The sequence below is a fragment of the Heptranchias perlo genome, chromosome 8, assembly GCF_035084215.1.
Source record: "Heptranchias perlo isolate sHepPer1 chromosome 8, sHepPer1.hap1, whole genome shotgun sequence".
Taxonomy (NCBI): domain Eukaryota; kingdom Metazoa; phylum Chordata; class Chondrichthyes; order Hexanchiformes; family Hexanchidae; genus Heptranchias; species Heptranchias perlo.
The window spans coordinates 22,658,255-22,670,362 of NC_090332.1; the positions used below are offsets into that span (position 1 = coordinate 22,658,255).

Consider the following 12,108-nt stretch of genomic DNA (forward strand, 5'->3'; position numbering starts at 1 on the left):
GGACGGAGCAATTTCATGTTGACCTGTTAGCACCATTGTAACTATTACTGAACAGCTTGGTTTCCAGACATTGGAATTGCTTATGCATTGTCTCTTCCAGTGTCCTTGAACCAATATTGTTTTTTTCTCAGATGCAAATTCTCTTATTATTTGCTCTTCTGAAATACTTCTCATTGTTCTCCATTAGAAAACCAAAAGGGATGTGAACAACTTTGACCAAGACTTCACACGTGAGGAACCTGTGTTGACGCTGGTGGATGATGCAATTGTTAAGCAGATAAACCAAGATGAATTTAAAGGTTTCTCCTATTTCGGTGAAGAGTCAATAGCCTAAGACATTATCCTGGTGCTGCCACAACATGCCATTACCATGCAATGGTCTGAGAAATCTAACAAGTATTAGGATCGAGTTTTTTTAGTACTGTGTAGTACCTGCATTTCCCTGCAGTAATAAGTGTTTATGTTTCTACTTTGTTTCCATTTTCTGGTGTCTGTTTAAATTAATGCACTCCAGGGTTTTTGTTTTGTTATTTCTATTTAAAAATAGTTATTTTGCCTGTATTTTCAGCCCTCTGCTGCAGCTGGGCTTTTCAGAGGAGACTTGTGTGTGTAATGCAAACAGTATTAAACATACTGTTTTACTTGTAGTACTGCAGGTTCATTCATATACAGCCGGAACGCCGGTACATGGAAGTGGAACAGTTGTGCGCCAACACAGGCACGTGAAGCAGAACTACATACTAGAGCTTGACATAGAAATAGAAGCTTCAGAAAGTCAACCGGTTGGCCAGCTTGTCTCGTCAATCAGTTGATTATTCCACCAGTATGGAAATTGCTCAGGCAAATAGAAAGGGTTACTGAGTGGTTTATTTTGTTATTTTTATCTTTTTGTGGAGATGTTACACTGTTTTAAGTTGTCACTTTCTTGTGCAATTTCTAGTGAGTTAGGGCGTTTGAAATCACATCACATGTCTGGGTATTACCTTACCCAGATAATTACTCAACCTAGTAGATTGCGAGTCAGTCATGATTAATGTGCTCACCTAGTTGACTACTCAATTCTTTGGTGACTGTCCTACAGCATACAGTGTAATATTTTACTGTAACTTAGATCTTGAACAATCACATTGCACTGAATTGTAGGCTTTATTCACAACCAATGCTCGTCAACAAAACCAGAGTTGCTTGAGTTATTTGTTATAGTAGTGTGTTACTTTGGCACATTGCACAAATCCTTGTTTATACTACTGTCCCTTATCTGTACTATAATTTCAAGTGTGTATCTTATTTTTAACAAAGAATAGAGACTATGAAATATTGAGCATTATACCTAGACATAATAGAGGACTGACGATCAAATGACACAAAAACTGACAAGATTTTTGATGATGTGCATTGTCTGACTTTTTATGAGTTATCCTATGAAAAATTGTGACTGTGGTTGAGGATATGATGTATACATATGCTAACAGTTTGAGCAGGTCAGTTCTGGTTGTATTCTATTTTAGTGTTTCATATGTGTGTGAATGTGTGTGAGCGTGTGCATGCATGCACGCGTGCGTGTCCCTACAGTCACTTATAAATTTTACTGGACTGGTTTCCCAATCACTGGGATCCACATTAGCTGATGCATCTAGATTCCCTGATGCACAGAAATACTTGTGAGTGGCAAAGTAGCACTAAAAAGTGCTCTTTGCTTTTTGTACAGGCAAGAAGTTGTAAATACTGTTTGCTGCAAGGCCTGTGGAGTTCATTGAACAGTTATCAACTGCTGCATGTTCAGGCGTATTATATATATATTATAAATATATATATATATATATATATTAGTCATTGAAAAAAGTAATTAATGATAATGTCCATGTGCAATACTCTGTATGTGTATTTGTTCAAGTTGCTGTCTAATAAGTTGAGTTTTTTTTTGTCCAACGTCATAACCTTGTATTAAGCTATACTGGACCTCTTGTACAGTGCTTCAAACTGTATTGAGGGTGTTATTAAACATTAGGATGGAAATTAATGCAAACATTTGCAATATTGTTACAATTGCTCTCTTAAAGCAAGTTTGTTTAGAATGGAGACTCAAGTCGAAGGGGCATTTTCGATTATTTATGTGACAGGCCTTTCCGTACACAAAACACAATTAGAACATTTTTCTTATCCAATGCATTGCTCAAGCATCTACAGATACGCTCTTCAATCTGCTGTGTTAAGCATGAACATTCAGGGTGATACTGATATAAATCAGGCCTCAGACTTAAGCACACTTGCATTTAGTTTGTACAGAATATGACAAGTAAAACAAGTGGTCAAGTTGGTTCATTGTGAAATTTTTGCATGGACAGGTATTCCTTCATTATCAGCTTTTGCTTGTCTTAACATTTATTATTGGTTTACATTCACAGAAAAACCTTTTTGCTTGATTGGTAAAACTGTTTTTTTTCTTAAACGTGGGTACACTGTTGCATAGCGTCCCTGCCTGTTGTTAGATCTTCTCCTTTCCTGTGTCTGCCTACTTGGAGACCACAAATGCAAAAACAAAAAAGCGGCAGTATCTCCCTCCTTGCTTCTCCTTTCCCCTTCATCTTTTTACATAGAAAAAAAGAATCGCATGTCTGCTTTACGGAGAGCGATAAAAGGTTTGTCTCCAAAAACAAGGCTAAAAATTACCTCTTTTTAACTTAAAAAAAATGTACAAAACATGAGTCTGGCTGAATCGAAATGTTTTAAGTTTAGTTTCTGTTTTTTTTGTGATGCTTTGTTTGTACAAAAGGTATTTTCTTCATGGATGTATTTTAAATCTCCTGCCATCATTAGTGTTATTTCATTGTAAACATTATTACTGTGTGCCAAATGTACTGTATTCAACAGGACGTGAATGTGTAATGTTTGTTTTAAAACCCAATAAAAAAATTACAATGTCACGGTAAGGTTTGTTAGATTTATTTTCTTGTTGAATTATAAAATTTATATCAAAAACATTGTATCACTTAATATTTAATTTACTTTTTTTAAAAAAAGCATGCATGTCTAAATGTGCTGATAGTGTTTTCCCTTGGAGATGCTTCATAAGTGATCAACACAAAACCTTTCTATTTTGCTTCAGAACATTACGTGCCTTGGTTTCCATGCCAACATGCCATCACGTGAATAAAGAATAGTGCCATTCTCAGGTGATTCTGACTTATGTCAAAGGCAGCAGACTTTACTGTTTCTTGCTAGATACTAAATTATATTTTGCACACACCACAGTTATATATTTTACAGTGCAATGTTTACTATCTCCATCTCCAATGTTTACCATCTCCCCTTTTGTGAGTTCCTATCACATTGTTTGTATGCAGGGTATATAATTGTAGTCCAAATGGAAACAGGAAAATGAGGGAAGAAAACAGGAAATTTCATCAAGACTTTTAGAGAGGATTGCATCTTTCACAAGAAAAAAAGGGTGAAAAGTCAACGGGGACAGATTTTCCTATTGCGCCTGGGTGTTTTGGATTGCCTGGGCGCAGTGCGTAGAGGACAATCGGACAGGGAGGATCGCATGCTCGTAAGAGAGCCCGCCCGATCACCTGTCCGTTAATTAAAATAGATGGGAAATCAGACAGGCTTTGTTACCGAATTCTCAATGACAGGGAATTCTGTCCAAGATCTCTGTGCTTGTTCTCTCATCATCCACTGCTCCCTCCAGCCTCCAGGGGCTATCCGATTAACAAAAATAATTAAAAAGGCTAATGGAATGTTGGCATTTATCTCAAGGGGGCTGGAATATAAAAGGTTGGAAGTTTTGTTACAGTTATATAAAGGTCTGGTTAGACCGTATTTAGAATACTGCGTTCAGTTCTGGGCTCCACACCTCAGGAAGGATATATTGGCCTTGGAGGGGGTGCAATGCAGATTCACTACAATGATACCGGGGCTAAAAGGGTTAAGTTATGAGGGCAGGTTGCATAGACCAGGCTTGTGTTCACTTGAGTATAGAAGATTAAGAAGTGATCTAATTGTTTACGATGATAAAGGAGTTGTTAGGGTAAATAGAGAGAAACTATTTCCTCTGGTGGGAGAGTCCAGAATAAGGGGGCATAACCTTAAAATTAGAGCTAGGCCATTCAGGAGTGAAGTCAGGAAACACTTCTTCACACTAAAGGTAATGGAAATCTGGACCTCTCTCCCCTGAAAAGCTGTTGAGGCTAGGTCAATCAAAACTTTCAAAACTAAAATTTATAGATTTTTGTTAAGTAAGCGTATTAAGGGTTACGGAAGGAAGGCGGCTAGATGGTGTTACGGTACAGATCAGCCATGATCTAGTTGAATGATGGAACAGGCTTGAGGGGCTGAATGGCCTACTCCTGTTCCTACGGAACAAGGAAAGATCATTTCACTCTTCTAACAGACCATGTACGGTTTGGAATATTGTGTCCAATTCTGGGCATCGCACTTCAGGAAGGATGTGACGGCCTTAGAGAGGTGCAGAAAAGATTTACTAGAATGGTTCCAGGAATGAAGGAGTTCAGGTATGTGGAAATATAGGAGAAGCTGGGGTTGTTCTCCTTGGAGCAGAGAAGGTTGAGAGGAGATTTGATAAAAGTGTTCAAAATCATGACTGGTTTAGATAACGTAAATAAAGAGAAACTGTTCCCATTGTCGGAAGGGATGAGAACCAGAGGACACAGATTTAAGGTGATTGGCAAAAGAACTAAAGGCAATGTGAGGAAAAACTTTTTTACGCAGCAAGTAGTTATGATCTGGAATGCCCTGCCTGAAAGGGTGGTGGATGCAAATTTAATCGTGGCTTTCAAAAAGGAATTTGATAAATATTTGAAGAGAAAAAATTTGCAGGGCTGCGAGGAAAGAGCTGGGGAATGGAACTAACTTGATTGCTCTTACACAGAGCAATCTTACACAGGCTCGATAATGGCCTCCTTCTGTGCTGTAACGATTCTACGATTCTAAGTACTCCCTAATTTATTTAATCTCCTGAGTCATACGAGTAACTACAACTATGACTTCTGAGAAGTGTAATCGTGATATTAGTGCATGAAAGCTTAACATGTTTGCATAAAATTGCTTTGTTGCTTTAACAGAAGTATTAAACTATTTATTCCAATATGCAAATATCACACAGCTTGATGTCACCCCTTGTGAAATTTTTTAAAAAGTGAAAACTCCAGGCTCACAATTTAATATCACAATTCACAATCGACAGACGAAGAATATGTACAAATAAATGAAGTGGAATCAGTCACAAGGACAAAGTTTCATGCAAGCAATTGGTTGATGCCTATGAATATATTCAACAAAGGAAATAATGAGAGAAATATTTGCACTTTGGACACATTGGTGAATTATCCGGTAATTTATCATGTAATTAAGGTGTTATAGTTTGTTTATACTTTCAGAAAGATTGCTGCTGGTGACATCTGATCATTTCTGTACTTTTATATTGAGATGTGTGGGAAATTAGGTTTTATTTTTAAATCATAGATTTCCCCCCTCAGTTAAGCATCTAACATGTTACGCCATTTTTTCTCAAGCGTCTGTGGCTCTTCCACTGAAGTTATGGCAGATGAGCAAAGGAGCTCCCACAGAAATTCACTGCCTTAATTCTTTAGCCTAATATGTTTAATTCTTTTCAAATGCTAGCTGATCTCCTTTAGAATTGCTCGCAGCTAATGTGGGGTCTAGAGCGTTGTGATGTTTCGCTGCTAACCTGCCCTTTAAAGGCATAGCTCAAGTACTTTCTGTGGGAATCTAGGTAATTATAACTGCTTGTATATTACAGAGGTGAATCAAAGGTTAGTAATTTACTTGTAAATTTTAAGCTGCAGATCAGAAAAACCCAGGATGAAATAGCTGACTTTTTAACATTGTTTTGCATTTGTAACAAAGCGATCGAGAGAGAAAATGACAGTGCTCTAATTGCACACATGTTGTAGCTTTTGTTTCATATTGATGTGAATGTTAGTTAAATTTTCAACAAAAAGTTGAATTATGAAACCAACTAATTAGAATTTTAAATGGCAGCAGGTTTCAGGCAGATGGGCATCAGGGTGAGTAGCAAGCTCGCCCGACCTCATCAGTGTGAGGCCAGGTCAATTCTAACAGCTGGGCCCCATTTACCTCTGGGCAGCCCGCCCTCTTACCAGGCGGAATTTGTGCTGGGCCTCCAGAGGGTTAGGGTTAGGGTTAAAGCGTGAATGCACCCCTTAAAGGGAAGGTTACATTCACTTCTTGTGTTGTACTGCTGCAAAGCGGTGATTGTGAGAAATGCGCGAAGGAAACCCCAAAGTTCTCTGATGCCTCCCTGGAGGCCCTAGTGGAAGAGGTGAGGGCAAGGAGGGATGTTCTCTTTCCTGCAAATAGGAAGAAGATTCGAAAAGCCAACGTCCAACAGGCCTGGAGAGAGGTCCCAGAGGTTGTCAGTTCAAGGAGCATCACCCCCAGGACCTGGATGCAATGCAGAAAATGGTTCAGTGACTAAAGTAGCAAGAATGAATACAGGTCTTTATTTCTCCATTTTTTTGCATTACATCTGGCAACATCCCTTTCCCCCTATTCCCCAACACCCTGACTATTTCCCTCCCCTGCATCACATTCCATCTCCACGGATCATAAGGGGACATTGTCCAACCTCTCCTCATTCTAACGATATACTCACAGCAGGCACCAACAGCACTCTGCTCTCACTTGGTAGCAATTGCAGAACATGGAATTCTTTTGATGACTCCTTTCTTACTTCTCACTTCCAGCCACATACATTCCATCGAACACCTCTCCGTTCTGCTTGCGACTTGCTTCTTCTCACTCTCAGCATATGCACTAAATGAAGAAGTTTCACACGTGTGCCCATTCCTTTTCAATAGCTACTGAGTAACTCCCTCTCTTTCTGCTAGAACAAATAGCTCACAGCACTGGGGAGAGGCGCAACACCAAAGGAGGACCACACAACACCTAGTCCCTAAGCGAGACGAAGCAAGCATCCCTGGAGGTCATTGTCTCAGCGAGAGCGCAAAGTTCCGGAGATGGTGAGGCAGGAGAATTAATTGAACAGGGTATCTGCCTATTACTTGTAGCCTTTTATTTACCTCCAGTAATTGTACATTCAGCCAGCTTGACAACGTTGTGCTGCATAGTGAAGTCTATCAACTGCTACTGCCTAGCCTGTCAGTGCCATGCTTGTCCCTTTCTCCTTTATTTAGGTTCTTCTCAGCACGTGGACGCTGTCGAGGATTCGGAAGAGGACAATCCTCTGGAAGATGCACCGTCAGTGCTCCATCCCTCACAAGCACCAGCAGAGAGATTGTCACCCCAGGTGGGCTAGAGAGTTAGAGGGGTCCACACTTGGTGAAGCACCCAGCATGACTGAGCAGGAACAAAGACTAGTGGAATGGACAGCCCAGGAGATGGCCCACTGGAGGGAAAGCTCCGTTGAAGAGGACAGAGATGCTGAATTCAGGGGCCCAGCCTTCAGAAGAAAACTCTTTTTGGCACACATGCCTTGCACGATGTATTGGAAAAGTTTCCATACAATATCTGAAAGTTTGGAGGAGTTTGCTTCCAGCTTGTGTGACGTTCTGTCACAGGGCACCAGCACTCTGCAATCTGCAATCTGCAATGGAGCATGTGGCAACCTGCAAGGACGCTGCAGCCGGGCCCTCACACCTGGGGTCAATATTCATTTCTATCGCCTGGCGTAAACAAGGCAGTTATGGCCTCAAAATGGGGTCAGTAGCCTTACCGCCCCATTAACAGCGACGGAGAGGCTAGCGACATTTTGAAAGGGGAGCCCAAAGTGCCCACCTGTCTCAGGTGGTACCCTTTTAATATGCAAATATTCCAAGGTCCTCGATTGCCATTTTAGGTTGGAACTGGCCGATGGAGCCAAAGAGGCCTAGCCAAGTTATGTTTCGAATTATTTTTGTGGGCTTGGAGGAGTACACCTTTTTGTATTGTCAAGGTTTACCACTAAGTCTTTTTTCCATGTACGTCATGATGATATCCTCCAGATGTTCTTGAGTTCGGGAACTTCGAGCGGCTGCCTTGATTCTTTTTAGTTTCGAGAAACATCGCTGACAAGCCGCCTGTTTTATAGACAGAGGAGGCTCTTATAAGCCAGAGAAGCAAGACCGTATGTTTGTTGGTACAGGTGACTATGATTCAGAAACAAAAACATGAAACGAGCACAGTTCTTGCAGGAAATGCAGATAACTGGTCCACTTCTTTCATCATCAGCATCAAAAACTGATACAAGTTCCTCTTCATCATCATCACGTTCTGGAATCAAATGGGCCATGTACTAATCCTCAATGCATTTTGATGGCTCAAAGATTGTTGTGGGAGAAGTGGGTTTCGATTCGTGGGGCACTGGCACCAGTACTGGGGAAAGAGAGAGCTGTTCCGTTGGGACGGATTACATCTGAACCATGCTGGGATTAGAGTTCTAACGAATCGAATAACTAGGGAGGTAGATAGGGCTTTAAACTAAATAAGTGGGGGAGGGTCCCGGTGGAGAGAAATCTAGAATGCTAAAGAGAAAAGACAAAGAAGCAGTGCAGGAAAATGATTGGGGTAAGGATATCCAAAAATTGTGTCAGGAAGGGACAGAGCGTACAAATAAAAGACAACAAATAGGGTCCAGGTAAGAAAAAATGGTAATAAGACAAATACAGCCATAGTACAAAAAAATGTTATGGTGTCTGAAAATGTTAAGAAGACAAATCTAAAGGCACTGTATCTGAATGCACGAAGCATTCGTAATAAGGTAGACGAATTAACAGCGCAAATAGATGTAAACGGATATGATATAATAGCAATTACAGAGACATGGCTGCAGGGTGACCAAGGCTGGGAACTGAATATCCAAGGTTACGATATTTAGGAAGAACAGGCAAAAAGGAAAAGGAGGTGGGGTGGCGTTGTTAGTAAAGGATGAAATCAGAGCAATAGTGAGAAAGGATATTGGCTCAGGAAATCAAGATGTAGAATCAGTCTGGGTGGAGTTAAGAAACACCAAGGGGCAGAAAACACTGGTGGGAGTTGTCTATAGGCCTCCAAACAGTAGTGGTAATGTAGGGGATGGGATCAAACAGGAAATCAGAGATGCATGTAACAAGGGTACTATAGTAATCATGGGTGACTTTAATCTGCATATAGACTGGCCAAACCTAATTAGCAATAATACTGTGGAGGATGAATTCCTGGCGTGTGTACGAGATGGTTTTTTAGACCAGTACGTTGAGGAGCCAACGAGGGAACAGGCTATACTAGATTGGGTATTGTGCAATGAGAAGGGGTTAATTAATAACCTTATTGTGCGGGGTCCTTTAGGGAAGAGTGACCATAACATGATAGAATTCTTCATTAAGATGGGAAGTGAAGTAGTCCAATCTGAAACTAGGGTCCTAAATCTAAACAAAGGAAACAACGAAGATTTGAGGAGTGAGTTGGCTATGATAGATTGGGTAGCTTCATTAAAAGGCATGACGGTGGATAGGCAATGGCTAACATTTAAGGAACGAATGCATGAATTGCAAAAACTACACATTTCTTTCTGGCACAAAAACACAAAAGGAAAAGCAGCCCAACCATGGCTAACAAAAGAAATTAAGGATAGTATTAGATCCAAAGAAGAATCATATAAAGTTGCCAGAAAATGTAGCAAGCCTGAAGATTGGGAGCAGTTTAGAATTCAGCAAAAAAGGACCAAGAGATTGATTAAGAGGGGAAAAATAGATTATGAGAGTAAACTTGCAAGGAACATAAAAGTAGACTGTAAAAGCTTCTACAAGTACGTAAAAAGAAAAAGATTAGTGAAGACAAATGTAGGTCCCTTACAGTCAGAAACGGGAGAATTTATAATGGGGAACAGGGAAATGGCAGAGCAATTAAACAAATACTTTGGTTCTGTCTTCATGGAAGAGGACACAAATAACTTCCCAGAAATGCTAGGGAACCAAGGGACTGGTGAGAAGAAAGAATTAAAGGAAATTAGTATTAGTAAAACAATAGTGCTGGAGAAATTAATGGGACTGAAAGCCGATAAATCCCCAGGGCCTGATAATCTGCATCCCAGAGTACTAAAAGAGGTAGCCATGGAAATAGCGGATGCATTAGTTGTCATCTTCCAAAATTCTATAGATTATGGAACAGTTCTTGCAGATTGGAGGGTGGCAAATGTAACCCCACTATTTAAAAAAGGAGGGAGAGAGAAAACAGGGAACTACAGACCGGTTAGCCTAACATCAGTAGTAGGGAAAATGCTAGAGTCTATTATAAAGGATGTGATAACAGAACATTTAGAAAATATCAACAGGATTAGATAAAGTCAACATGGATTTATGAAAGGGAAATCATGTTTGACAAACCTACTGGAGTTTTTTGAGGATGTAACTGGTAGACTAGATAAGGGAGAACTAGTAGATGTGGTTTATTTGGATTTTCAGAAGGCCTTGATAAAGTCCCACATAAGAGGTTCGTGTGCAAAATTAAAGCACATGGGATTGGGGGTAATATACTGGCATGGATTGAAGGTTGGTTAGCAGACAGGAAACAGAGTAGGAATAAATGGGTCTTTTTCGGGGTGGCAGGCGGTGACTAGTGGGCTACTGCAGGGATCAGTGCTTGGGCCCCAGCTATTCACAATGTATATCAATGATTTGGGTGAGGGAACCTAATGTAATATTTCCAAGTTTGCTGATGACACAAAATTAGGTGAGATCGTGAGTTGTGAGGAGGATGCAAAGAGGCTTCAAGGTGATTTAGACAAGTTGAGTGAGTGGGCAAATACATGGCAGATGCAGTATAATGTGGATAAATGTGAAATTATCCACTTCGGAAGGAAAAACAGAAAGGCAGTGTATTATTTAAATGGTGATAGATAGGGGAATGTTGATGTACTAAGGGACCTGGGTGTCCTTGTACACCAGTCACTGAAAGCAAATATGCAGGTGCAGCAAGCAGTTAGGAAGGCAAATGGTATGTTGGCCTTCATCACAAGAGGATTTGAGTATAGGAGCAAGGATGTCTTACTGCAGTTATACAGGGCCTTGGTGTGCAGTTTTGGTCTCCTTACCTAAGAAAGGATATACTTGCCATAAAGGGAGTGCAGCGAAGGTTCACCAGACTGATTCCTGGGATGGCAGGACTGTCGTATGAGAAGAGATTGGGTCGACTCGGCCTGTATTCACTCGAGTTTTGAAGAATGAGAGGGGATCTCATTGAAACATATAAAATTCTGACAGGGCTAGACAGACTGGATGCAGGGAGGATGTTTCCCCTGGCTGGGGTTCCAGAACGAGGGGTCACAGTCTCAGGATATGGGGTAGGACATTTAGGACTGAGATGAGGAGAAATTTCTTCACTCAGAGGGTGGTGAACCTGTGGAATTCTCTACCACAGAAGGCTGTGGACACCAAGTCACTGAATATATTTAAGAAGGATCTAGATAGATTTCTCGACACAAAAGGCATCAAGAGGTATGGGGAGAGAGCGGGAATATGGTATTGAGATAGAGGTTCAGCCATGATCATATTGAATGGTGGAGCAGGCTCGAAGGGCTGAATGGCCTACTCCTCCTATTTTCTGTGTTTCTATGTTTCTATGTAACAAAATGTTTTCAGGATCCTCCTGTAGTTCAAGATATTGGCTGATCAAGTCCTGCAGCTTCCCAAATGTGCTCGCGGGAGGAGTGTACCCATCATTGGCAAGCTTCAGAGCGTCTGTGCAATTCCATGCAACACATAGATAAATATTTGCAAATAACTCTCCACGCTTTGAGAATCGACTAGTCAGGCTTGACAAGGCAGTATCCATGATTAGGTTGAAGCATTCACTTTGATACTTGTCAGTGGCATTTTGTACAGCAGACAATTTCACCTGGCCTTTTTTTCTTGCACCAAACTCGGATTTCGCAACTGCATAGTCGATACCTCAAACATCCAAAAATGTATTTGCTTGCTCAACAAAAGCAGCAGCATATTCGACAGTTTTTGAAAAATCCGACTGGACCGTCTTGACCATTATGTGAGCCACGACTACATCAATTCCGAGGTATTTCAATAAAGGAACAGTTACGTCAGAGGCACGTCTGTGCAGTCAAAATCATCTTGT

General features: G+C 40.7%; 1 protein-coding gene and 1 long non-coding RNA gene across 3 annotated transcripts in view; one reads left to right on the top strand and one right to left on the bottom strand.

The window, feature by feature from the left end:
* Positions 1 to 2,924, top strand: part of prkcea (protein kinase C, epsilon a) — a 481,020-nt gene extending 478,096 nt beyond the window's left edge. For both annotated transcript variants that reach the window (XM_067988786.1, XM_067988787.1), the window contains one exon: positions 188 to 2,924. In XM_067988786.1, coding sequence (XP_067844887.1) covers positions 188 to 334 — 147 coding nt within the window. In that variant the 3' untranslated portion in view covers positions 335 to 2,924. The remainder of the gene's footprint in view (positions 1 to 187) is intronic.
* LOC137324474 (uncharacterized) overlaps positions 1 to 12,108 on the bottom strand; it is a 29,650-nt gene that overhangs the window by 6,127 nt on the left and 11,415 nt on the right. The gene's annotated exons all lie outside the window — the stretch shown is intronic.